We start from the raw sequence: 27,666 nt of genomic DNA on the forward strand, positions 1-27,666 counted from the left end.
CTGGGGCCTGTGCTCCGCAACAAGAGAGGCCGCGCTAGTGAGAGGCCCGTGCACCGCGATGAAGAGTGGCCCCCACTCGCCGCAACTAGAGAAAGCCCTCGCACAGAAACGAAGACCCAACACAGCCATAAATAAATAAATAAATAAAGCTAGGCTAAAAAAAAAAAAAAATTGAAGTATTAATTTTGTATGGTCAGTGATTGTCAAGGATGAATTGCAAGTAACTTTTAAATACAAAGAGCTTCTAGTCTAACCAGTCTTTTTTGGTATATTTTCCCCCTACAGAAACCAGTGATGGTGTATCCTTGCAACTGGGGAACACAAAAGATTTTATTATTTCATTTGACCTCAAGTTCTTAACAAACGGAAGTGTGTCTGTGGTTCTGGAGACCACAGAAAAGAATCAGCTCTTCACTGTACATTATGTCTCAAATACCCAGCTAATTGCTTTTAAAGAAAGAGACATATACTATGGCATTGGGCCCAGAACTTCATGGAGCACGGTTACCAGGGACCTGGTCACTGACCTCCGGAAAGGAGTGGGTCTTTCCAATACAAAAGCTGTCAAGCCAACCAAAATAATGCCCAAGAAGGTAGTTAGGTTGATTGCAAAAGGGAAAGGCTTCCTCGACAACATTACCATCTCTACCACAGCCCACATGGCCGCATTCTTTGCTGCCAGTGATTGGTTGGTGAGGAACCAGGATGAGAAAGGTGGCTGGCCAATTATGGTGACCCGTAAGTTAGGGGAAGGGTTCAAGTCTTTAGAGCCAGGGTGGTACTCTGCCATGGCCCAAGGGCAAGCCATTTCTACATTAGTCAGGGCCTATCTCTTAACAAAAGACCATGTATTCCTCAATTCAGCTTTAAGGGCAACAGCCCCTTACAAATTTCTGTCAGAGCAGCATGGAGTTAAAGCTGTGTTTATGAATAAACATGACTGGTATGAAGAATATCCAACCACACCTAGCTCTTTTGTTTTAAATGGCTTTATGTATTCTTTAATTGGGCTGTATGACTTAAAAGAAACTGCAGGGGAAAAACTCGGGAAAGAAGCGAGGTCCTTGTATGAGCGTGGCATGGAATCCCTTAAAGCCATGCTCCCCTTGTACGACACTGGCTCAGGAACCATCTATGACCTCCGGCACTTCATGCTTGGCATTGCCCCCAACCTGGCCCGCTGGGACTATCACACCACCCACATCAATCAACTGCAGCTACTCAGCACCATTGATGAGTCCCCAATCTTCAAAGAATTTGTCAAGAGGTGGAAAAGCTACCTTAAAGGCAGCAGGGCAAAGCACAACTAGAGCTCAGAACCAAAATCATATTTCAGCCTCTGCTGTACACAAAAACTACGGGCTCTCTGTCAGCAGAGCATAGGCACATTTTAAAAGGTTGTATACTAGGTTTTTGTGGATTACATCAAAGTGATAAATGATCCTTAAAACCAGTCTTCTGAGATAATTGCATTCGATGAGTTGGGTGTTTAGAAATGGAGGTGGCATTTGGAGCAGAAAAGTGTTTAGTCAATGGGTGAATGAAAATGTTTAACTTGGCCTTGCTTATCACCCTATACAGATAGTTCCACAGATAGTCCAGTCCTTTCGGTTTGGGAAAGACAATGGTAAGTAGCTCTTACTGGCCAACTGTCCAGCACTTGCCTGCAAACTTAGTATGGGGCTCTTTTAAAATGTGATTATTTATGTTTATGTTGAAAGCAGACTTTAAAAATATAATGTGCTGTAATACAGTAAATATGTACTTGTAGCCTGAATAGTGGACTGTGCAACTTTAAAAATGATGTTTCTTTTCTATATGTTAATTTTTTGGGAGTGAATGAACATTTGTTGGATTTGTTCAATTTGTTATATATGGAGAATATTTTGAATTTATGGTTTTCTTGAAACGTGTAAATTAAAAACACAACCAGTGTTCAGGCTTCACAGTTATATAATGTAAGCACAACTAAAATGAAACTTGTTGACTGCACAAGAAATTACAGAAATGTTATCTGTTTTATGAAACTTGATCTACAATCAGTAAAGGTTTGATAATCATTCTATCCCTCCTCTACCCCCATTGTGGTGGTTTCTTTTTGTCACTATCTAGAATTTTGTATTTCATTTCAGACTATGCTAGAGAGTTTTTTCTATGTTGGGGGGACATTTGGGAATTTTTATTATAAACCTAAATTTGGAGAGGAGGTAGTAATTTTGATAAGTCCACTACCACTGTCTTTTTAAGATTTTTTTTCCCCTTTAAAGAAAATTACTAGGTCAGATATTATAAGGTTTTGTAGCAGGTTTTTTTTTTTTTCTACTTAGATCATTCTTGGTTGACAACTTTCCAAACTATTGCCTTTTGTGCATCAGTGTTTTTCCTTTGCAATTTTAACTTTAAATTATTTCAGCTATTGGATAAAAGTGATGCTACTGCATTAGCTGTACATGTGTAATCAGACCTTTATTTTGGTTTTATACCTCACATAAATAGGTATCATAGCCCTCTACCCTGGGTAGTGTCTGCTATAAGACTTCAGGCAGTAGGTCAGAACTGAAGGAGGCTGATTTTGCTGTCTTTGTTTTAGTGTATGACAATACACTAAATCAATACAATAACTTATACAGAATGGAAACATGAGACCCCATATTTTCAGGGGACTGAGTCTGACACACACCGTGCAGTTTGTGTGTGACCTGTATGAAATGCACATCAAGAGCCAGGTGGGCACCTGCCTGCACACTACATCTTGATTGAACTCAGCCTACCAACACCACTTAGAAACCAGAGAATACATACGTATCTATGTACAAAATATATGTATCAGTGGCAAAGGGGGCAGGAACGAAGATCTACAACTGAAGACAATATTAAACTGGCCATGGAAAAGTAAGTTTAAACTCCCAATTTATGTGACCACAAGTCGATTTTGCCCACAACAAAACAGTTGTGGGTTATTAGGCTTCCCCCTAGCCGTTGACCTTTGTAGTTCTTACACATTAGATGTCTCAACAAGAATATCTGGACTCCTGCTTTTTTTATTTCAGGGCTCAAAAATAAACCTTCTCCAATCTGGAAATCGTTTTTACTCCATCGTATTTGTTATTATTTAGAGCAGTCCAGACTTCTGCCTTGTGTTTGCATACTGGTACTTCAGATTGAGGGAATCAATGAAAACAGTATGGTACTGCTTCTGTGACAAATATCAGTGCCTTAACAATGTGGCTGTCTTTTTCCACTGAAAAAAGAAAGACATTTTGATCTAGAAATGGCATTGCTATTTCATTGCTGTTGGTTTCACACTGCCTTCCACGTTGCAACAGCAACTTGATTTTTCCTGTGATCCCAGAATTTTCAAAGAGGGTGAGTTGACCCTGTAGCAGCACTGGCTGTACAAACCAGTGGTTCTCAAACTAATGCCTCAGAATCACCTGGGAGCTTTACTGAAGTACCGATTCCAGATATTCAGTAAATCGGCCTGTGAAGCATGATAATCTGCATTTTTAAAAAAAGTGTTCAGGTAATTCTGATGCAAGTGAACCGGGGGATATATGTGGAGAAACACTGCCCAAGACCATCCATCACACTTTTCTTCCTAAACACCTGTGGAGTTTTCTAGGATTTTAAATCATGCAAAATGTTTATTTAGTCTGAGCTTTGCGAGAATGGGGAAGGTATTTTAAAGTTTTGTTTTATTTCTTTAAATTTTTCTTTGTTCCAAGAATATGGGTATTAGTTGTTTACACTTACCTTGAGTTAGCTTTGATATTAAATTAAACCTATTGCCACTTCAGTTATAAAACCAGCCAAAAGTTTCCAGATGAAGGTCAGGTTTGACCCTTTCAGAGTTATTGTACATAAAGGCTTCATCCAAAAACCATCCAGTGTATGTGAGCAAGTACAAAAATGACACACAAGCACAACTCTACAGATGTGGCAGACCTTTTTCTTTGTCGGTGTGCAAACTTTCACTGAAAGCTGCTATTTTCATCCTCCTTTTAATTGTTTTTCTTGTTTCTCTTCCATTGTACATGTGGGTTATAGACCATGTGTTAAATATGCAATAAAGTGTTTACTGGATGCCCTTCTGAAGGGTAGTCCTTTGTAAAGCTGTACAGACTTTGCAGTTTAAGCACAATGTGCACATGTTAGTTTTATATACAGCAAAACTTGATTTTTTGCAGATGAAAAGGTATTTTGTTTCTATACAAAGTAAATCGATTGTTTGTGCTTAATGTAAAGCAGCTTTATATAATTGTAAAATAAAGTTTTTATCTTAAAAGGAACATACCTGGATGTTTCTCTTTCTTCTCTGATTATTCTAAGATTACTTGAGCCCAGCAAGCATATTTCTGACCATTTTCTGTTCAGCTGGTGACAACTAGTCAGGCAACAAATGTTCATTAAAGGTGTGTCAGGCCCTTTAAGAGAAAGTGGGGAATATCATATGGGCCTTCATCCTAAGGAGGTTTAGTCTATAGGGGGAACACAATGTCCACAAAACAGTTTCAGAAAAATAAAATGCCCAATTGTGTGGTCAGTCAGGGTAGGTGTTACAGAGGAGATAGCCTAAGCAGGGGCTTCAGGCCTGGGTACCAGGTGGAAGAAGAAGGGGTAACGTGAGCAAAAGCAAGGTGCTGTGACAGTTGTGAGGATGCCCTTTCCCATGCTAATTCAGGCTGGTAACCACTTTTGTCTGATTCCGATTTATTTGAAAATTTGTTTTTGCTGTATTTCCCATACATAACCTCTTCTCCAGAACAAAAAGCATTATTTAATCTCTGCCCCCTCTTCCTCTCAGAAAGTAATGATTTTACTTTCCCTAATATGTATGAAACCAGAGACTAGTCTGGCTTCCTGTTATGTTTCATTGTACATTATTTTTTAGATTATAAACATTCTGCACCATTTCTATAATGGAATTCCAATTGATCACCAATCAACTTTTTCTACCTGATGAGTGCACATACTTTGACAGGCTGCTAATCAACATTGTTGTCATCTCTTCTTTCTCTCATCCTCAGTTGGGAAACAGCCATAAGACTGCAAGCAGTCCTTGGTCTGAATGAGGTCTTGCACTGCTCTTGCCTTAATTTTGCTATCTGTAGCCAAACTGTTAATACATCGGCCATTCTGCTTTAGCACACTGAGCATCACATATTTGCCTCCCCATTGCCCTTGAGAGGAGACAGACCCTCCATGCTGCACAGGACTTATTCCATAGTCTGGTGAGCTCCTTTCCTGAGAACGCCTCCTTTGTCTCCACAGGGCTTTTTTATTTTTATTTTTATTTATTTTTGGCTGCGTTGGGTCTTTGTTGCTGCACGCAGGCTTTCTCTAGTTGCGGCGAGCGGGGGCTACTCTTCGTTGTAGTGCATGGGCTTCTCGTTGCAGTGGCTTCTCTTGTTGCGGAGCACGGGCTCTAGGCCTGTGGGCTTCAGCAGTTGTGGCTTGCGGGCTCTAGAGCGCAGACTCAGTAGTTGTGGCGCACGGGCTTAGTTGCTCCGCGGCATGTGGAATCTTCCCGGACCAGGGCTCGAACCCGTGTGCCCTGCATTGGCAGGTGGGTTCTTAACCACTGTGCCACCAGGGAAGCCCTCCACAGGGCTGTGAGGGCCATGGTGTGCCATGTGACTCTGCCTCCCTCTAACAGTCATTTCTAACATGACTCTTAGACCAGGGGTGAGTCCCTCACTCAAGCTGGGCCAATCATTCTCTCCCCCAGGAATTGGAAATTGGGATGGATTTAAAAAACAAAACAAAACAAAACTGAAGCAGATACACAATGAAAAGCAGAGATGAAAACAGAATCTTGACAATGCTCCAGGCCCTGGGTCCAATGCATTTCTTTTTTTTTTTTTTTTAATAAATTTATTTATTTATTTATTTTTGACTGCATTGGGTCTTTGTTGCGGTGCGCGGGCTTCTCATTGTGCTGGCTTCTGTTGTTGCGGAGCACGGGCTCTAGGTGCACAGGTTTCAGTAGTTGTGGCATGCGGGCTCAGTAGTTGTGGCTCGTGGGCTGTAGAGCTCAGGCTCAGTAGTTGTGGCGCATGGGCTTAGTTGCTCCGCGGCATGTGAGATCTTCCCGGACCAGGGCTCAAACCCATGTCCCGTGCATTGGCAGGTGGATTCTTAACCACTGCGCCACCAGGGAAGTCCCTCCAATGCATTTCTGAGGCCATCAGCATTCCACTCTGGTTCCATGAGATTCCACTGTATCCTTAGGATAAATGAGCCCTACTTAATAACATAGTGTCTCTATTATAAAGAAAAGTATAATGTGAGTTCTACATTTTCCTTCAGTCTGGACCACTGTATTTGCTAGGGTTGCCATTAAAAAAAAAAAAAAAAAAAGCCACAGACTGTGTGGCTTAAATAGTGGAAATTTATTTTCTCGCAATTCTGGAAGGTAAAAGTCCAAAATCAAGATGTCACCAGGGACAGTTTCTTCTGCGGCCTCTTTCCTTGGCATGCAGAATGCTGCCTTCTTGCTGTGTCCTCACATATGGTCATCCCTCTGTGTGTTGTCTGTGTCCTAGCCAGTCATATTGAATCAGGGCCCATTAATTCAGAAACCTCATTTTACCTTAATTACCTCTTTAAAGGTCTTCTCTCCAAACACAGTCACAATCTGAGGTCCTAGTGGTTAGGACTTAAACATGGATTTTGGGTGGGACACAATTCAGCCCATTAGCAACCATTCTTCACTCATTCAGTGCACAGAAACCAAACTAGCCAGGCTTGCCATTTAATTTATTGACAACCAGCTAAGGCCAAAACTCAGAGATCTTTGGGGAGTGTTAGGTGGACTGAAATCTAGACCGGGGACTCGGGAGGCAAGGCTCTCTGGCTCTGCTGTTATCACATCAGGAACTTACTCCACCCCCGTGGGCTTCAGTTGCCTCCTAACACAAGTCCAATAAGAGAGAACTAGTTGATCTTAAAGTTTTTTTAGGGAAATAGTTGATCAAAAAGTAACCACTAAGCTTAAGCACTGGTGCTAAAAAAGTATATAGACACCATCATCAGCTGCAAGATTTTTATTCTTCCTGCCATGTGCCATTTCCATTAGCCCATTCTGAATATAGAACTCTGAAGTATTGAAAAAATATATTTAGGTACAGAGTATATCAGAATTGTAGGTTGTGGTGAGATTTTGTTTCATGACAATTTAAAAAATATCAAGTCTGCGTTATTGTAGCATTATTGTTACAAATAGTTAACAATATAGGGATAAAATACTGATTTTCATTATACCAACTCATTAAGGATGTCACATTGAAAATGGATGTGAATTTAAATGTGTTGGTGATGAGTTTCAATGTTTGTGGCTCACTTTCTAGTGAAAAGATACAGTTACCATCTGGTAAGTATGATTGGTAACTTGTGTGTGGATGCTGCATTTCCTGAATGTTAAGTAGCAGCAACACTGTGTAATTTTTCTAATCCTTTTCCAGAAGTAAGATTTTGTGAAATGACAGGACTGCAAAGCAAATCATCGAGCGGTAGCCAAGAGAACAGCGAAAGAGGAAGAAAAAAGTCCTGGGAAGGATCAGAAATAGAGCAGCCGACGAACTGCTGGTAAACACACGGTTTAGGGAGGATATTATTAGGCAACCCCACCCACATTGCCTCTAGTGCACCTGGAAGAGCCAGTGCCTTCCTGGGATTTTGCTCAGTTCTCATCAGCACCTAGTGAAATCCCCGAGATAAGAATGGCTGTTCCATTTCAGTTTAGAAAAACTAGTAGAGTAGTAATCTCTTTGGGCATTAGAGAAGGAAGTAAATCCCTGAGGTCTGGTGGGGGTGGAGGGTTCTTGGCAAAAGTGCAGGAGCTTAATTTAATGCCTGTTACTCTGTCTTTTCTTTTTTAACACCGGTGAGATTAAATCTCTGCAATTCAATCGAATACAGAGTGGGAGGCCCCAAACTAATTCCCAAATCCCATCAATGGTGTGGCAAGGTAATCAGGAGGAGGAGAGTGCATCTTCTCAACTCCTGCAGGCAACAAAGAGGGTACTGTCTCCATCTGGAAATACCCACCAGGAGGTGTCACCCAGGCAGCTTCTTGTCAGCTTGAGTAAACATTCAGAGCTCTGAGTATCAGGGTACAGCAAAGTACAGCCAACAATGGCTCTGGATTGGTGTTTCTTTTTCTTTTTTTTAAAGTAGAATGATAGAAAGGGTTTTTTTTTAAGATTTATTTATTATTTATTTTATTTTATTTTATTTTATTTATTTTTGGCTGCGTCGGGTCTTAGTTGCAGCAAGCGGGATCTTTCACTGGGGCACACGAGCTCTTCATTGCAGAGCGCAGGCTTCTCTCCAGTTGTGGCACGCAGGCTCCAGGGTGCGTGGGCTCTGTAGTTTGTGGCACGCGGGCTCTAGTTGAGGTGCTCAAGCTCAGTAGTTGTGGCACGCGGGCTTAGTTGCCCTGCGGCATGTGGGATCTCAGTTCCCCAGCCAGGGATTGAACCCGCATCCCTTGTGCTGCAAGGTGGATTCTTTACCACTGGACCACCAGGGAAGTCCCTGGATTGGTGTTTCTTGTTCTTTGTTTAGGAATAAGGAGAGGGAATAAGCACCATTGTAGGTGCCCCCCAAGCTCAACCTCATTTACCACTCAGCCCGACTCGGGTGGTAGATGAGAAAACAAAACGCTGTTTAAGCAGCTTGCTCAAGGTCATGCAGTTCCTTTCATGTGCTAGCTGCCAGGACAGCAAAGGTAAGAAGATGCCGTGCCTGCCCTGAGCCACAGCCAGGAGCGCTCTTCCAAGGGTAGGCTTTGGGTAACCTCCCCCACCCAAATCAAAGCCAAGTAGTAGTGGGAATATGGGCAGCTCAAGTGTCTGCGTGCACACAGTCAGGCTCTGGCAAAAGGACTCCACATGTACCACTAATTCTTTTGACAGTCTTGGGAGGAAGTACTATGTGAACTTCACAGATGAAAAAACAAACTTGGAGAAGTCAAACAACTCGCCAGAAGTCAGTAATTTGACAGCCAAGGTCTGGAAGCCAGGTATGTCTGCCCCCAGATTCCATGTTCCCAGCCATCATCCCCAAGCAATAACCATTACCCGCTAGCTCCTGACTCCACCCCAGGGGGCTCAAGTAAGGGTGCAGATCTCAGCCCCAGTGCTGGCCCACAGATGGGAAAATGAGCCCATTTCCTCTGTGGACTCTATGAGATCTGCTGAAATTGATACTTGCTCCACTAAATGATTAGAAGAGCCTGGAAACAGGAGGTTGTTTCAGTGATCAAGTCTCCTTGGTATGTGCCCCGTTTCTTCTGCATCCCTGGACCATCTGTATACATTAGATCTTGGATGACCCAGCATCACAGCCCCTCCGGCACCCTCCTGCTGTTTACCGTCTTCCGTAATGGACTTTCAAAAGCTCTGTATGTTACAGAGTAAGATGTAAGGAGAGTGTGTTTGTGTGTGCAAATGCACACACACGTATGTAAATGCACAAGAAACATCTGGAAGGATTCAGCGGGCGGTTACCAGGCAGCCTGCCAGCAGCTGGAGAGGCAGTGATGAGTAAGAATGGGTCCCTGCCGTATATAATCTGCAAAAGTAACAGATTCAGGAGGCATACGTTTTTTATTCTTTGCTATGAAAACAAAACATTTAAAAATATTACAAATTCCAAATTTGAGTTGGAATTAATGAGATTCTAAAGAACTTTCCTACATTAAACCTTTTAGCATCCTTCCATTAGTTTAGTTTATCCTCAGGGTGGTCCTAGGGGACCAATGGAGTGGGCATCCACTTTAATGGCAGAGTGCAGGCCTCCCTACAGCTGCTCATTTTCTCCATCCCCCAGAACAAACCGGTTCCCCAGAGTTCTCAGCACAGAGTTCTCTGGGAGATGGGTCAGGGTCACGGTAAGCCCCAGACCCATGTGTGTGAGCACGCTCACACACACACACACACACAGTGCAGCCTGCCCACCCCCTTGGGAAATTCAGAACTCAGCCCAGGCCTGGTGGGCCCAGCAGATCCTGAGAGCAAAAACTACAGAGAGGTAGGATTAACAGAAAACCCAGAGAAGTCAGGGAAATCACACACAGCTGCTGTCTTTTCAGTGGGAAGGAGAGTCTTTGCCCACACTGGAACCACCCAGAAGAAATGCCCCAGCTGTCCTTGCAGCTCAAAGAACAATTCCAATTCTCAGTTGAGGAAAAGGGCTTTGAGTCTGAGGACGGGACCCCTGCCCCTTCCCCCAATCCCCACCTCACAGACCCCTCCCCAAAGTTATCCTCCACCCTTATCTCGCCCCCAGCAAGCTACCCGTGAAATCAGAGACTCTTGGGCTAAAACATGATTACAGTCAAAATGCGAACCTAATTGTAAGCTGCTTCATCATGTACACCTTGGTGTAAATGGAGTGACCAGATCCTTTGTGAGAGTGGTTTTCTGGGAGGTGGCACAGCCTGCGGGCCCTGGGGCCAGGGGGATGAGGAGGGTGAGGGAGACCACTCGTGGACCACACCACCGTTGCCCGTGTCCTCCCTGGCTGACTGGCACCTCCAAGCTGCGATTCTTGTCTTGCCTCTGGCTCTGTGTCCTCCAAAGGGGCCTCTTAATTGGTGGAAGAAATCTTTAACTGAAGGCTTTCTCTCTGGTTCACAAAGTTTGCCCAGACATCTTAAATCAATGCACCCAGGCCTCTGGTGACCGCCGCAACGCCTGCCCGTGCTCTAAGCAGATCCCACAGTGCATTCATATTTTTAATTACTAACTGAATTAAACTAGGCTAAGAGGAAAAGGTGAACGGAAGTCAGCCCTGAGTCTCTCCTTTGCTGATTGCACAAAATGTCTCCAGGGACCTGCAAAGACCTCTGCCCCACCTAGCTAGGCCTTTTTCAGGAGAGAAGGGCAGACCCTTTGGAGAGTTCTATGAAAGCCAGAGACTCTCTCACCAGAAAAATGCCCAGAAAAGTTTAGATACATTTTTGGGCCCCATGGTCTCAGCCGATTATTGAGCCTCCTGATGCCCTGAATTTTACCCAAAGATCTGGAAAGTATCTATGAACTCCCAAGTGAAAAGTCACTATATTGTTTATATTTAAAGATGTAAACTTACAAGCCTTCAGAAACGTGGCAAGTGAAATAACTGTAAAAGAATAATTGGGTCAGTGAGTGATAAAGAATAGTGGGGACTGTGGCTAAAACAAAGCATTTAAAATCATGTCAAAAATTAAATTATTACTAGATGAACCAAACAAAATGCATTTTGAGACTAGATTTAACTCATGGGTAACCTAAGTATTGTCTAAGGATTTCCTAGGTATTTACACATTCCCCGCCCTCCAGTTGATAATGAGACCTACCCATTATCTAACCCCCATCATTCCTACTGGAGCATAAGCGTTTCTCCTCAATCGTATGTCGTAAGAGTTCTCTCAATTCTTCTCCTCCATGTTGTTGACAGTTCTTGCAGGGCTCTGCTCAGCTCCAAGGCCCAAATTAAAACAGCACTTCAGCCATGAAGCATCCCTGACAGCCAGACCTGCATCCCTGCATCTCTCTCCCCTCCAGCTCCTATGGGCGTTCTGGGGTGCCCACGATGAGCTACACTGTGATCCCTGAGCCCTTTGACTCAGTTGTCAACACTCATTGCCTAAACCAGTGGTTCTCACTAGGGCAATGTCTGCCGCCTAGGAGACATTTGGCAGTGCCTGGAGATATTTTGATGGTTATGATCTGGGGGAGGCACCTAGTGAGTGGAGGCCAGGGGTGTTGCTGAACATCCTACAATGCACAGGACAGCTGCCCACACAAAAAATTATCTAGCCCAAATGTCAATAGTGCTGAGGTTGAGAAACCCTGTCCTGGGCTGGCCCTGAATGAGTTCCTTGAGGGCGGGCTGTGTCTTGTTTAATGCTGTGCCCCAGGCTCTATGACCTAGGGGCTGGCACACAGGAGGTACTCAAATGTTGATGAGGTGGAATGGTTAGGGGGCGGGTCTAAAGAGAAAGCCAATCTTGGCCCCAGTAGTGCACAGCTGAGTCAGGGAGGGGACCACATGCACACCGGCTCTCCTCCACACAGACAACTCAACTGAGACAGGACGACCGACCATGAGGTGGATTGCTGAGAGGGGCTTCACGAGTGTGGATAGAGGCCCTTAGAATTGTTTGTTTACTTGGGCTCTTAAGGTAGCAAGAACAGAAACCCAGGGCTCCTTGCGAGATGGAACGTTCACTGTAAAGAGATATGTGAATGGAAACCAGGCCTTAGGAAAAGCAGAGCAGCTGAAGGAAGGCTGGGCTGGGAGCTGTCACCCTGGCAACTTCCATTAAGAAGGTGAAGGTAAAGCCCTGTCTCTTCCTTCCATCCGGCCCCACCCTACCCCCAGGTTCATTCAGACTTTCCTGCTTACCCTTGGCCTGGGCCCCTTCCAGGGCCAACTTATCCATTAGTCACAGCACCTAAGGCCCTCAATGCTTTTTAGGAGCCCACAAAAGTGTTTTAATTTTAATTTCTTTTAAAATCAGAAGAAAAAGACGAATATAATAATGGCGAATAGAAAACAATGAATCCAGCCTGGATTATATTTGTCGTAATACCAATGCAGTCATATAATTCTAGTACATTTTTAAGGAGAGAGGAGCCCACCTACAAAGACCCTGCCCACACCCTCCCCAGCCCCTCTACACCGCGACCTTTCAGGTGCAACCACCATGAACCACCTCTTGTTTCTTAATGAAAATTCCACAGAGAATCCACTGGAGACATTTTGAATATAAAGATATAACTAGGAAGTATGCTGACTCTGATGAATTTTCCTTGGGAAAGGGCTTTCCAGAATGGACTCCATTAAGTCAATTTAATTCCTTGATCAATTTTCTATAAAGCCCAGTTAAGCCATTTCCAATTTTTTCACTTTTTCATTTCGAGTTGACTAAAACTATTTTCATGGGGACCAATTCTTTTTCACTTAAGTTTTAGGTTAGAAATTTGGTTCATAAATCACATTTTGGTCAGTCCCAGATTTCACTGATGATAGTTTCTGTCATGGCAAGTTCTCTTTTGTGAGCTTTATTTCTACCAAGTCCATTTTCTAGGGTCAAATTTTGTTCTAAATTTGGTCAGGATCGTTTGATTCTTTCATAATTGTAGTAGATAACAGCCCGTCTAATTTAGCCATCTCAGTTTTTCTCTGCATTAGATAAAAGATGAGTCTGTAACAATTTCCTAGCTCATACCACAAGAAAATTGAGACTTTATGAGCATTTATGAGCTAGAGAGATGGGGTGGGGCAGGAGGGCCAGCAGAGTAGACAGAAGTTTAGCAGCACTCCTGAGTTGCTGAGTACACACAGGATGTCCTGGGGAAAGGGGTGGGGTCGATGGGAAGGTGGAAATATTCTCCGTTCCAGCTCATCTTTGTCTACTCTTATGTCATAGGTCACTTGACCACCCTTTGGTCAACCAGGGGGAAGAGGACGGCTGTGGTATAAAATACGATGGCCTAGAACTGCCAGTGAGTCAACAGCTGGGGCAAGCCAGTGTCCTTTACAAAGGAGGTAAGGCATGAAACCAGGGGTCTTGGGCCAGACAACCTGGAGAGTTGTCTCCGTGTCAGGAAGCACTTCCACATGTACTATGTCCTGGGAATTCTAAATGGTGCTGGGAGGCAGGCCGTGTCACCTTGGATTCATGGACGAGGAAGGAAAATAAGTCCAGTAAGGTGGGTCTTCTTGTTCCATACTCACTGATTCTCCATTATGCCTCACAGCCTCTCTGAAGAAGGGTCTTTGGGTGGTCTCCTAACATTTCTGGGGCCTGGAACAAGAGTACAAATGGAGACCCACCAACCACATGACTAAATATTTCAAAGTTCTTAATCAGGCTTACAAGCCTTTTAAAGAAAGTTGTTTTCTCCTCCTACCTTAACAGATATACCTTAATAATGACAAAATTGAAAATAGTGTTTTTCATGTGACTGAAAACTGGCTTTTATATGGCTGAAAGTTAGTAAAATATCAAAGATGGCTGAATTTAATCATTACTATGTATGTCTGAGTGTTCTGTTGGTGGGCTAGTGATGTTTGAAAGACTAATAAAATAAAAACAGGTAAGTTATACATTATTCATTTAGTGCATCTCTTCCTTTATTTCAACAAAATCACATTGTTGTTAAGTAATTGGTAACAAAACTTTGTTCTACTGCCAGAAATGCCAAGTTAGACAACCTTTCTTGAGTTCTTAGTTTTTCTTTAAATTCTGTATGGAAAAACTTCAATATTCTGAGACAGTAGCAACTGGAATTAGTCATATATTCCTTAAAGTGGTCCGTAGGTTCAGAAGTGAATCATAAATTTTACATGTTCAAATAGTGTGATAAGCTTATATAGAATAACTCATCATTATCACAGGAAACATTACATAATATTCTAATTGTCCCCTAGGAATTTCTCTCATTATAGATTTCAACATCTCGTGAAGCAGTATCTAGCTTGGTGGTACCCCAAACGCCAAACCATAAAGTATTTGTTGCAGGTCTGTGATGAGGCAGGGTGGCTGTGACAGACTGTACCCCCGCAAGCACACTCTTTAATTCAGCTGGTATTTTTTCATAGCAGGACTTTCCAGATAAAGGAAGCAGTGTGTTAATTTATATTCCTTGATTAGCATGAAGAATCCATGTAGCATTTCTTAAGTTCTTTCACATTGGGACATTATAAAGAAAACCCCAAATACCAGTATTTTGCTCATTTGTTCAAATCTCTCAATTGAGATTCTGCCTTAATCTAGGCAGAAATGGCTAGAAAATAGTCTCTATAAACTGGACTATGTGAATGTGAATCTTCTCCTTTATGGTCATATGAGCGTTTTATTTCTGCTTTCTAGTTTCCTTACATTTTATTGGAATATTACTTTTACTGCATATTACATATGAAGGTTCTTTCTACTTATAAAAACTTTTTTCTCTAAACATTTAAAAATATTTTTAGTCCTTTAAAAAATGACACAGCCAACTTAGATTTGTGTTTTTTAAAAATAACCCTTTGCTAACATTATTAGTGGCAAGCAAATAATTAACACACTTTTAAAGATACTTTCATTTTCTGCCAAAGTCCATGGTTTGCTCTTTGAGGATCATCTGCTGTTTCATTGAACTCTTCTAGTGCTACTGTATCTTGTCCAAATTATCTCTGATCCCTTTAAGACCATTTTGTTGGGGATTTCCCTGGTGGTCCAGTGGGTAAGACTCTGCGCTCCCAGTGCAGGGGGCCCAGGTTCGATCCCTGGTTGGATCCAGCATGCGTGCTGCAACTAAGAAGCCTGCCTGCTGCAACTAAAAAGTCCCCCATGCCACAGTGAAGATCCCGCTTGCCGCAACTAAGACCTGGCTTGGCCAAAATAAATAAATAAATAAAAATAAAATCTTAAAAAAAAAAAAAATCTCATCAACCTTCCCTATTATCTTTATTGAAGACTATCCACCATTGGCGGTTTATTCAGCTCCTTTTTCATTTCTAGTAATCATATAAGTGGGGTTTTTGACGGGGAGGGGTACAGTGAAAGCTGCTCACTTGTTGTTGGCAATTTTTTAAATTTTAAGCAGACGGTCTCTTTCAAGATTTTCTGTTTCTTTGTGCCTTTTTTTGTCTGAGTTCCACTTCCATAATTGCTCTTTCTATCATCATGTCTATTTGCACTCATTCTCAATGATCCAAGGGATTAAAAATAAAATGAATTACATCCAGAGTATAAAATTTGAATACATTTTCATCATAGAAATGTAAATTAAATCAGTTATAAACATTAACTTTTTTGAAAAGTTATGTATGTGAAAAAAATTTTATTTTTTCTAAAATATTAAAACATATCTATTAAACTTTAAAGACCAAATACAAATGATAAGTAATGGATAGCAAAACGTAAAATCAAAATTTTACTTAAACCTGGAATTCTCAATTTAATTTTTTGAAATTATAATTAAATCTTCTTAAATATTTTCTAAAAATAAAACCACTTGTGATTCTAGCGTTCAATATCCATCTAGTTGGCAATACAATCTTTCTTGACGCTTTGACACATCGCGTTTGCTGAATAACAATAATTGCTAACATTTATTAAGTGCTTATTAGGTGTTCTGATGGCCCTATGAAAGAGGACGGATCATTCACTCTTTTGGGTGGGAAAACGGAGAAACTAAGGACATGCCCGGGTGTCATCAGGCAGTGAGGGGAAGAACTAAGATCTGTACCAGGTTTTTCTGAGTCACCACACACTGAGCGCCACCCTTGGAAAGGCCCACAGGGCGGGGCACCTGAACTGTTTTGGGCAGGTGGGCGGCCCCCAAACCCAGGGTTTTTCTCCGTCTTCACATTGATGCCACAGCAGCTACTTCTGGCTCACTCAGGCCTGAGGCCTCGGGTCCTGCAACCCCTAGCCTGAGGCCCTGCGGGCACAGGGTGGGAACCAGACTCTGGCCGCCCATTCGAGCAGCTGCAGTGCTGGGTGAAGTCCGAGCCACCTCCTGGGCCGGCTCAAGGGCACCACCTGCAGGGCAGCAAGGCCCTTCTCCAGCAAATTGCCTGCATCAAAGTCAGACCCCAGCCTGGAGAGGCCCAGCTGGGTCCCTCAGGGAAGGAAGGAAGTCTGGACAGGCACAACCAGGAAAGACCCACGCTACTCCCTGCACCATGAACTCAGTTATCCCTTTTCACTTCTTCCTCTGTCAGAGGGAAAGTTATTCCCAACGTCTAACCTCAGTCCCTCAGACTGCAATGGAAGCCCTTTTCACCGAAGGGAAACAGAGAATAGGACAAACCCCAGGCAGTCTTTCTAGCTGCTTCCCAGGGTTTGCAGAGATACAGCTCCCTGGAAATCCATCAAGAATTCCTGTCCCACACAGTTGGTGGGAATGTAAATTGGTGCAGCCACTATGGAAAACAGTATGGAGGTTCCTTAAAAAACTAAAACTAGAGCTACCACATGCTCCAGCAATCCCACTCCTGGGCATGTATCTAGAGAAAACTCTAATTTGAAAAGAGACGTGCACCCCAGTGTTCATTGCAGCACTATTTACAATAGCCAATATATGGAAGCAACCTAAGTGTCCATTGACAGATGGATGGATAAAGAAGATGTGGTACATATATACAATGGAATGTTACTCAGCCATAAAAAAGAACGAAATAGTGCCATTTGCAGCAACATGGATGGGCCTAGAGATTATCATACTAAATGAAGCAAGTCAGAGAAAGACAAAGATCATATGATATCATTTATATGTGAAACTTTAAAAAATGATACAAATGAACTTATTTACAAAACAGAAATAGACTCACAGACAGAAAACAAACTGTGTTACCAAAGGGGATGGGGTGAGGGGAGAGATAAATTAGGAGTTTAGGATTAACATACATGCACTACTATCGATATATATAAAATAGGTAAACAACAAGGACCTATTGTATAGCACAGGGAACTATACTCAATATCTTGTAAACCAACACATGTAAATTAACTATACTTCCATTTTTAAATACATAAAAAATGCATTAAAAAAAGAATTCCTCTCCCATTCAAGCCAACCCCATCCCTCCACCCAAAACTGTCGCTCAGACCCATCTCCTTGCCTTACAGAACTCCTCAGTTTGTTCGTGTGTGTGTCTAGAATCCTGCTACCAAGTTACACCTCCGCAGCCTCACAACAACCCAGTGAGGTCAGGGTTGTTACTGCCATTTTCAGATGTTGAAACTGAGGCCCAGGGAGATGGTGTAACTTCTTCCTGAGAGTCAGGGGCAGGCTGGAAACAGAGTAGAGATCTGATCCCGAGCCTAGGGCGCTCCTTGCCAAGCATGGTCTCCCCTTGTGTGGGAGTGTGGTGCAAAGGCAAATTCCTGTGTCCTTGCTGTGTGTAAATGGGGATGTGCCGGCCCCAGGGTGCACACTCACGCGCTTTGTACGAGTGCATGAATGATTAGGACAATTCAACATGTATTTGCAAGACAAAATAAAGCAAAAAGACCACGTACTCCACATCTTATACAAAATTTACTCCACATCTTATATAAAAATTAACTCCAAAAAGGATCATAGTTCTAAATGTAAAATGCAAACCTATAGAACTTCTAGAAGATACAAGAGAAAATATTCGTGACTTTGGGTTAGGCAAAGAGCTCTTAGATATCAAAAGCATAATCTTTAAAAGAAAAAAATTAATAATAAATTGGACTTCATTGATATTAAAAACTTTTGCTCTGCGAAGGACACTGGAAATGAAAACCCAGACTGGGAGAAAATATTTACAAATCACATCTCTGACAAAGGACTTATACTCAGAATATATAAAGGACTCAAAAATAGGAAAAGAAATAACCCAATCCAAAAATAAGCAAAAGATTTCAACAGACACTTTGCAAAAGAAGAAATAAGGCAAATAAACACATGAAAGACGCTGAGCATCATTTGCCTTAAGGTAATTCGAATTAAAACCACAATGCAACAGCTTAAATACTCAAAAACAAGGGTACGGTTAAATTACAGTGCATTTGTGCAAAAGTGTATTATCTACCCTTCAAAATTATATTTTACTCTTCAAAATAACATGAAAAATACTTATGGAAGAATGTATTAAGTAAAAGAAACAGGATATAAACATATAAACAGTCTTATCCCAATCTGAAGGAAAATTTTATGTATTACATACATGTATTCAATAAAGATGGAAATGCATAAAAATGTAAATAGGGCTCATTTCAGGGTATGACAATGATAAAAGATTTCAGTTTTCTTATTTATACTTCTCAGAATTCTCCAAAATATTTCCCAACATACACATATTGCTTTTACAAATTGTCTAAGTCAAGAGAGAAGAAAAATGGATGCATAGTAGGTGAGCCCTTAAGTCCCCCCTAATCATTCAGTCCTTCACCTAGGAGATGCCACCCCAGCTCCCAATAGCAGGAGCTATGTGCTGAAGTTTTCCCTCCCTATAGCCTCATCCGGAAGCCCCTTCTGGCCCTCTGCGCTCTTGGGGCTGCAGACCTTCCTTCCTGAATACCCTCTCCCCTGGCTGTCTCCTCGCTCTCCCCTCTCCTCCAGCTGCTCCTCCTCCATTGTGGATACTCCTGCGGCCCTCTCCTATGATGGGGTCCTCCGGGACCCCTTCCAGCCCCTTTTCCTTCCTGATCTTCATTCTGTCCCCCTGGGATTTCATTCACTCTGTGGCATCAGCAAGGGCACCCGGGACACCCACATTACGATGTCTGGCCTAAACTGTTCCTGCAAGCTCCAAACCCTTGCTCATTCACCCGTCCTAACAGCAGATGTTTATCGAGTATCTATTGCCAGGCCCTGTTCTAACAGCAACGGCAGAGGTGCTGCTTTCACAGACCTGACATTCTAAAGAGAGTTCAGGCAATTAACATGGCAACAAACAAATGAACAAATTAACTTCAGAACCAGCATGTTAACAAGGTCCCCAGGACAGTTGAATGCACATTAGAACTTGAGAACCGCTGTTGTACATCAGCGGCAAAGTGTGGTTCCCCAGCCGGTGCCTCAGCATCTCCTGGGAGCTTGTCAGAGTGCAAACTCTCACCACGCCCCAGGTCTACTGAAACAGGAACTCTGTGGGTAGGGCCCAGAATCTGTGTTTTAACAAGCTCTCAGGGGATTCTGCACGGGCCTCATAAGGGGCTCCTCAAGGTTAGGAACCACATCTCATTTATCTTCATATCTGTATTAGTTTCCTAGTACAGCTATAACAAATTGTCACAAACACAGCGGCTTAAAACAATACAAATTTATTATCTTATGGTTCTGGAGATCAGAAGTCCAAAATCAGTTTCCCTGGGCTAAAATCAAGGTGTTAGTACAGATGTGTTCCTTCTGGAGACTCTGGGGAGAATCCATTTCCTTGGCTTTTCCAGCTTCCAGAAGCTGCTCACATTCTCTGGCTTGTGGCTGCATTCCTCTGACCTCTAGTTCCATCGTCACACTCTTTCTCTGACCTCTGACCCTCCCGCCTCCCTCTCGTAAGAACCCTTGTGATTACAAGGGGCCCACTCTGATAATCCAGGACAATCTTCCCATCTTGAGCTCCTTAACTTAATCACATCTGCAAAATCCTTTTCACCATGTATGGTAACATATTCACAGGATCTGGGATCAAGACGTGAACATCTTTGAGGGGCCATTATTCAGCTTCTGTCACAGAGCAGATTCTCAGCAAGGAGCTGAAGAAAGAATGAATGAGTGAGTGAATGAAGAAAGAAATCAGAGACAGAGGAAGCTTCACCCTCCCTACCCTGTGAGCCCTAGCCCACCTGTGAGCATCTGACCTGGTCCCCGGGGTGATGGGATCCTGCAGTGCTTCTCAGCACATCGATCCTTCAATGCAAGTGACTAGGTGCAGTGTATGTTGGGCAGGTGAGGCTCAAAACTGAGGCTCTACCAGCCAGGACGGAGCCCGGCAGGCGGCCCTCACCAAGCGCTGGGGCAGGCAGACCCGCCATCGGAAGTTGGGCTGTGAGGGGAAGACTGGGGTGCCAGATGGAGAGCTTGGTGTCTGGAGAACACACATTTTGGGGTCAAGTCCTTACTCAGCCATTTGCCAAGTGCACGAGCTTGCACAAGCCACCTCACCACTCTGCACCTCCCCAGTGACTTCGTCTGCAATGTGGGATGGCAACGCCAGCCTCACCAGGTTGTCAGGTTGTCGTGAGAACCAGAGATAAGGCATGAAGTACCTGGCCCTGGAGGGATGAATGAGGGCAGGGATGGAGGGTGCAAAATGGGGAGCTGCAGCCAGGGCCTGGGCTGCGGTGGTGGGGCGGGTGCTGACTCTGCCTGGTCGCCTGGCAATTACCCAGAGGCCCCTGGCCCCCAGCCCTGGCAGTCCTGGGCGAGAGTGAGGCAGTCCATGGCCCTTTCTCTCTGTGCAATTGCTGACTCGCTTTACTCATTCATTACAGAGAACGGAACTCAGAGCGGGGAGGAGCCATAGGGGCCCCAGTGGTCCAGAGGGCCTCCCTGTGGGCCCCAAGGTAGGGCAGAAAATACTCAGGATCTGGGTGAGGACACCTGGGCTCGGTCAGCTTTGCTGACCCTTTAAGCCTCAGTTTCCCCATCTGTGAGCAGAGATGATGCAATCCATCCCACCCCTCCCTTGGCCCTGGGTGGTGAGGACGTGCCAGGGAGGTGAAGGGTAACACGGGAGCGGACTGGGAGGACAGAGGGAACAGAGCGTGCAAGTAATAGAAAGAGGCTCTGCCTGGAGTCTTCTGACCCGGGGTTTGAAGTGAGCTTGAGAAAGGGCTGTTTGTCGTTAGTTAGACTGGGGAATATTATGATAAAGACATCAATGTTCTGTAATTAAGGATACTAGCTTGGGGCTAAATTAAATATTTACACAACCCTCAATTATCTTCTCCCTCTCTTTAGCAGCTCCCTCCCCACGCTAAAATATTTAGCAGGGATTTCAGGAGTATTCTCAAACCCAGCTGTGGTGCAGAAAGTTACTTGAGAGTGAGGGCGGTGGTGACCACTTGCTTTTAGCAGATTCCCAGATCTGTGTGTTAGAAGAGAGACATCGCACTTGAATCTTTAAAGGGCAAGAAAAACAAATCATGTAGGCTAGGTCTGACACAGGCTGGACCCAAAGGGACTTTCTAGTATTCATTCAGAAACCACCTCGAAAATAGCTGCACAACAACTTTTGAGGAGGGAGAAACTCCAGCAGGGCAGATGGCAATCTAATGCAGATTCAGCCTTTAATTCGTGGAAGTCACTTGCCCTTGTAGGAGTTCGCTGTTCCTACAATACCTAATAGATCTCTACATCCCTGTATTCTAATGTAAGAAATTGACTACAAGCATGCCCTATTTCCCATAAGTGGACCATTTCTCAAAGGCTCGATCCTGTGAAAGCCTCAAGATTGGCTGGCTAATGTGAATAGGAGTCATATTTTCAATGTTACCTGTAGGATATATGCTGTGGTGAACCTCAGAGCAGATGTGCTCCAGGGAAAATTGTATATATATTTAATTTTTGGAAATTGAAATGTACCCTCTGGTTCCCAAGGAAGACTGTAGCACAGCAATTGATGGCACAAACTCTGGACCAGTCCTGAGTCCTGGCTGTGTGACCTTGTATAAGTCACTACCTCAACTTTCCAATCTATGAAATGGGGATAAAGATAGACATGCCTCTTGATGAGTGTCAAATGAGATTCCGTGTCTACAGAGCTCTGGGCACCTGGCCTGTAGTAAGAGCTTGGTAAACAGTGGTTATGACTATCACTTGAAATCCTCCTGTCAAAGTGAAGCCTTTTCGCTCTGCTAAATGTTTTGTGTAAATCTGGACTTCCGCGCCTTAAGCAGCCGGGTACGTCACAGGGCTCATCAGCTGACCCGAGCTGCCCTGCCCAGCCGGTCAGCCCCCAGGAGAGCACAGGGGAGCACTTCTGCCTCCACCTCTCACAGCTCCTGAGCTGGGTGGAGACAGAGATCACAGCAAGGCTTCTCCGGCCTTTCCTGAGAACAAACTTCAAAAGGTCCACACCCAGACTTTAAGAAAGCCTCAGGCCCAGTGCCAACCCCCCTCCTCCCTGGGGTCAGCACTCTGTCCCAGCCCTATTTCTAGAAGTGTCCTTGCCCATCCAGGCTGCCATTGAGGTGGCTGTGGATAGCACTGGGTCACCTCCCCACCTCAGGGGGAAGACCCCAAAACAGAGGGGAGGAGGCCCTTGCCTTTGGCTGAGACCCACCTGGGTTCAGCTCTCTGCCCTGCCTTTTACTAGCTATGAACCTAGTCAGGTGTTCCTGTTTGACCCCGCAGATATTTTTTTTTTTTTATAAATTATTTATTTGTTTATTTATTTTTTGGCTGTGTTGGTTCTTTGTTGCTGCACGCGGGCTTTCTCTAGTTGCGGCGAGCGGGGGCTACTCTTCCTTGCGGTGCACAGGCTTTTTTTTTCATTGCAGTGGCTTCTCTTGTTGTGGAGCACAGTCTCTAGGCGCGCGGGCTTCAGTAGTTGTGGCACATGGGCTCAGTAGCTGTGGCTTGCGGGCTGTAGAGCGCAGGCTCAGTAGTTGTGGCGCACGGGCTTAGTTGCTCTGCGGCCTGTGGGATCTTCCCGGACCGGGGCGCGAACCCGTGTCCCCTGCATTGGCAGGCGGATTCTTAACCATTGCACCACCAGGGAAGTCCCCCCACAGATATTCTTATCATTGGATAAAATAATGTGTGGAGGAGGTGAGGCTCAGAGGCTGAGTAACCTGTAAGCTCTCCCTTCCTCCGTTGCCCCATAAAGTGGGCACACTGAGTTAAAGAAGGCTGCTGGGAGTGGGTGTGCAGAGACAGGCGCTCATCCACAGGTGGGGACTGCAGGACCTTACCCTGCCTGTAAAATAGCTCTACCGCCCCAGCCCGAAGGCCACTGTTTGTCTGAAACTTTAGCTTCTTTCAAATGCAAATACTTCACGGAGGCAGCCCGCATTAGGACCTGTGCTCATTTACACCTGCTTTGAATAGGTGCCTTCAGGAGCCTTTCCTGATCGCAAGACTAATAATAATTACTATTATTATATGCTCATACAAATATTTATTGCACAAACATATTACAACAATACCAGAAGTTAGAAAAAGAATCACCCACAATCCCAAACCTAGTAAATGGGCGTTTCGGTTTTCTTTCTTTTCCCCCCAGTTCCCCTCCAGCCCTTGTACGTGCACATATACAACTTTTTCACAGCTGGCCTCCGGCCCAGTGCAGTTTTACACTCAACACAGTATCATCGGCGCTCTCCCATGGTGCAATGGTCTTCACAATTAGCTTTTAAAATGGGTGCGCTGTTGCTTACCAGCGCTCTAGAGCTGCACACGTAGGTTCCTTCATTTCCTGCTGTTAGAACGCTGAAACTTTGTTCAAAGAGCGTTTTCATTCTTTGAGGATTATTCCCTTAGGATGCATTCTCAGGCATGGGATTGCGGGGTTAAAGGTGATGGATATTTGTGTGGCTCTTGAAATAGAGCTGAGTCCAGGTTTTGCCCAGAGCTTGCAGAGAGCGGGTACCTGGGGGCTGAGACAGAGCCAGGGGTCAGGGAGGGGGATCTCTGGGTTCACTGGGGGCAGTCAACACTTTTCGGGGGGGGCAGTCCTTATAGGTCGTTAGCCATGCAGGAAAGGCAGCAGCCTCAGGCTGAGAGCAGAAGCCAGAGGCTGCCCAGGGGAGCTCCCGTCTTCCCACCCCTTCTGGAGTGCTTGACTGCCCTCCAGCTCTACAGCATCCACCCCCAGTGCCCCGCAGGCTCAGGGGGCTGGGAGAGGGAGAAACACAGGGAAGTGGTGAGCAATGAGCGGCCCAGAAATCAGGCAAGAAGTGCAAGTGCCATCGCTGCTGGGAAAATCCACCGCCATCACTGGGTGCTGGAGCCGTCGGGGTGGGCTCCCCCTGCCCCCTCACACATTTATTTGTATTTATATTTGCTGCGTGCTGGGCCAACCCAGGGCACCTCGGGGCAGGACGATGACGCAGACGTGGCCTTGGCTCGCTAGTCACTCCAGAGTCAGGCAGCCAAAGGAATTGCACTACCTGGGGGTCTGCACCCCGGTTGCACATCAGAATCACCTGGGGAGCTTTACAGAAGACCTCGGCCCACCGCCAGAGATTCCCATTGAATTGGTGGCTGATGCTGACATCTGGCCAGGGTTGAGAACCACTGGACCAGGTGTTACATTTTCCTGTTAGGGCATCTTTGGATGCAGGGACAGAGACCTTCTGAGGCTAGTAGGGGAAAACGAAGGTACCTTGTGGGGTAACAATGGTGCTTGCAAGGGAGGGTGGGCTAAGCCCCCTTCATAATCTCTGTGAGTGCCCTCCCCCCAAGCCACCCCAAATAAAGCCCCCACCCAACAAAAACAGCACACTTGGGACTCCCCTGAAAAGGTGAGACCACGCCCTAACCTCCAGTCCCTGTGACTGTGACTTTATTTGAAAAAGGGGTCTTTGCAGATGTAACTAAGGATCCCGAGGTGAGATCATCCTGAATGCAATGACTGGTGTCCTTACACAAAGAGGAGAGGACACAGTGACAGAGGAGAAGGCCACGGGAAGACGGAAGCAGAGACTGGAGTGATGCTGCCACAACCCCGGAACTCCCGCAGCCACCAGAAGCTGGAAGGGGCGTGGACACACCCTCCTGTGGAAGCTTCAGAGGGAGTGTGGTTCTGCTGACGCCTACATTCGGGGCTTCCAGCCTCCCGGGCTGTGGGAGATTAAGCTTCTGTTGTTTGTGGTAATTTGTTACGGCAGCCCTAGGAAACTAATACCAGCACTGCCCACTTGTGTGAACACAGTGGCTGAAAGGAATGCTCTTCTAGAAGTTCCCATCAACCACACGCTCTCCCTGAGTGGCCATTTCTGCCTCTGTGAAAGGAGGTGAATGCTTCCAGCCCTGATGAGATGATGCCTAGGAAAGGGCCTCGTCAGCAGGGCAGCTCCGACAGTGTGTGGGAGGTGCCGTGCCAGATCCGCCACTGCTGGGTGAGTCCTGGCACCTTTCCCGGCCTCAGTTTTCTCAAAGTGGAGCTGTAAGCCCTGACCTGATGACACCATCACAGGCGAGATAAGAGTGGGGAGGGGCTCTGATGGCTTAAGTTAGGGTTGGGTGCAAGGGACCTGAGAACGCACAAGGGACCCACCTTCTGCTATTAAGAGGGGGTGAGGGTCTCTTTGGCACTGTTCTGCCTTCAGACAGCCTTTTGAACAAAGAGGACAGTCTGGGCCCACCCAGGAGGAGCTGGCTGGCCCCCTGAGGAGTAGGCGCCTGGTTGGGAAAAGTAACTTCCTATACCTGCACCCTAAAAGCGCAGGTGCCAGGGAGGGGCAGAGGGAGAGATGGGAGACTCCAAGTCATATGGATGCGCGGGGCTAATCTCCCAAAAGGATTATATGAGTTACATTTTATAAGGTGTCTGGGGCTTCCCTGGTGGTGCAGTGGTTAAGAATCCGCCTGCCAACGCAGGGGGACACGGGTTCGAGCCCTGGTCCGGGCAGATCCCACATGCCGCGGAGCAACTAAGCCATGCGCCACAACTACTGAGCCTGCGATCCAGAGCCCGCGAGCCACAACTACTGAGCTCACACGCCGCAGCTACCGAAGCCTGCGCGCCTAGAGCCTGTGCTCCGCAACAAGAGAAGCCAACGCAATGAGAAGCCTGGGCACTACAACGAAGAGTAGCCCCTGCTCGCCGCAACTAGAGAAAGCCTGCGCGCACCAACGAAGACCCAACGCAGCCAAAACTAATTTAAAAAAGAAAGAAAGAAAGAAACCCACTGACCATTTCCCTTTATGTTGGGAGACTCTTCATCTTCCTTCTTTCGCTTCCCAAGCTGCACACCCAGAGGCCTGCAGGGGCCTGGAGTCTGGTGGGGAACTGCATCTCTGTTCACCTTCCTGGTGTCTGTGTATGGCTGGGAGGTGGGGGTACCTGTGCCGGCTGCAGCTCCTACAGGGTGGGGACGAGCCAGCTCTAGGCTTCAAACAGCTCATGCCCCATTCTGTCTCCGAAGCCCATCGCTGCCATGGGCATCAAAAGAACGCACACACCCTTCGCCTTCCCCCTTCAAAGGCCTTCATATCCCATGGCTCATCTGGTCCCCCAGTACCCTTGGGAAGGCAGAGCAAGGATTAACGAGGGACCTGTCTGAGGCCACTCTGAATTCAGCATAAGCTGGGACTGGGATCCCCGCTCCCTTGTCAAGCTCTGGTTTGCACAGGATGACTGCCTACCTATTGGTACAGACACATCACTTTCCCTTCCAGAACTTAAGTCTGAGAGGACAAGCTAGTCTAGACTGAGGGGCACACACACACACACCCCTTTACAAGATATGTAGCCACAGGAAAACCTAATAAGCCAGATGCTCAATAGCATGATTGAGGATCCATAAAAAAGGACCTTAGCGATCATCAGCTGCAACCCATTCACTGCAAATGGGGAAACTGAGGCTCAGAAAGGGACAGAGATTTGCTCCAAGTTACAGAGCTAAATGGAGGCTAGAGCCCAGGTCTCTGGACTCCAGGTCCAGTACTCCTGCCACTGCCTGCACACCTAGCAAACAAGGCAAGGCAGGGAGCAGAAGCTCAGACAGCCTGGGGCCACGGGTGGGATGCACCTCCACTTCAGTCTGGGAGTTTTATCCAAAGAGTGGACTTTCCTGAGTTCCTCTGGGAGGGGCAGGAGTGAGGGCAGGAAGTAGCTGCAACCTGTTCCTTCAGCACCTGGGAGTAGCCACGGAGTCTGGGTGGCGGGGGTTGGGGGGGTAATGTTTTTTCTTTGCCCTCTGTGTGCCTTTGACTCTTATCACCGTGTCCTCTGAGTGGCAGAGGTCCAGGCCCAGCACCTTCCAGACCTGGGGAAAGGGTGAGGGTGGCAAAGCACCCGCCTGCTGGGGCACTTCCGAGACGGCTGGGTGGAACTGATGACAGGGGCCCAGAACAGCCAGGAGCCTCTCCCACGGGGGAGAGTTCATGGTCGGGTGGGGCTGCGGGCGCCCAGTTGTTTTTTTCCCTGTGCTCCACCCCATGCATTCTTCCGAAGAGCAGGCTCAGCGGCCCTGCCCTCCAGGAGGCCTCGGGGCTCCCAGGTCTCTGCCCCTGAAAGTGGGGGTGGGCATGAAGG

The 27,666-nt window shown here is 45.6% G+C and overlaps 1 protein-coding gene and 1 long non-coding RNA gene across 3 annotated transcripts in view; one reads left to right on the forward strand and one right to left on the reverse strand.

The window, feature by feature from the left end:
- Window positions 1-4,289, forward strand: part of GLCE (glucuronic acid epimerase) — a 129,157-nt gene extending 124,868 nt beyond the window's left edge. Inside the window, exon 4 of one of the 2 annotated variants that reach the window (XM_082383323.1) lies at window positions 286-4,289. In XM_082383323.1, the coding sequence (XP_082239449.1) occupies window positions 286-1,310 (1,025 nt within the window). In that variant the 3' untranslated portion in view covers window positions 1,311-4,289. The remainder of the gene's footprint in view (window positions 1-285) is intronic. The other variant, XM_082383324.1, reaches the window with a different exon arrangement.
- On the reverse strand, window positions 2,240-27,162 carry LOC309624874. Its single transcript, XR_014242188.1, has 2 exons — window positions 23,843-27,162; window positions 2,240-20,215 (listed from the first exon to the last, which is right to left on the reverse strand). It is a non-coding gene; the product is annotated as an uncharacterized lncRNA (long non-coding RNA).
- Window positions 27,163-27,666: the final 504 nt, after the last annotated feature.

This window comes from Balaenoptera borealis (assembly GCF_965194805.1).
Source record: "Balaenoptera borealis genome assembly, chromosome: 3".
Classification (NCBI taxonomy): Eukaryota; Metazoa; Chordata; class Mammalia; order Artiodactyla; family Balaenopteridae; genus Balaenoptera; species Balaenoptera borealis.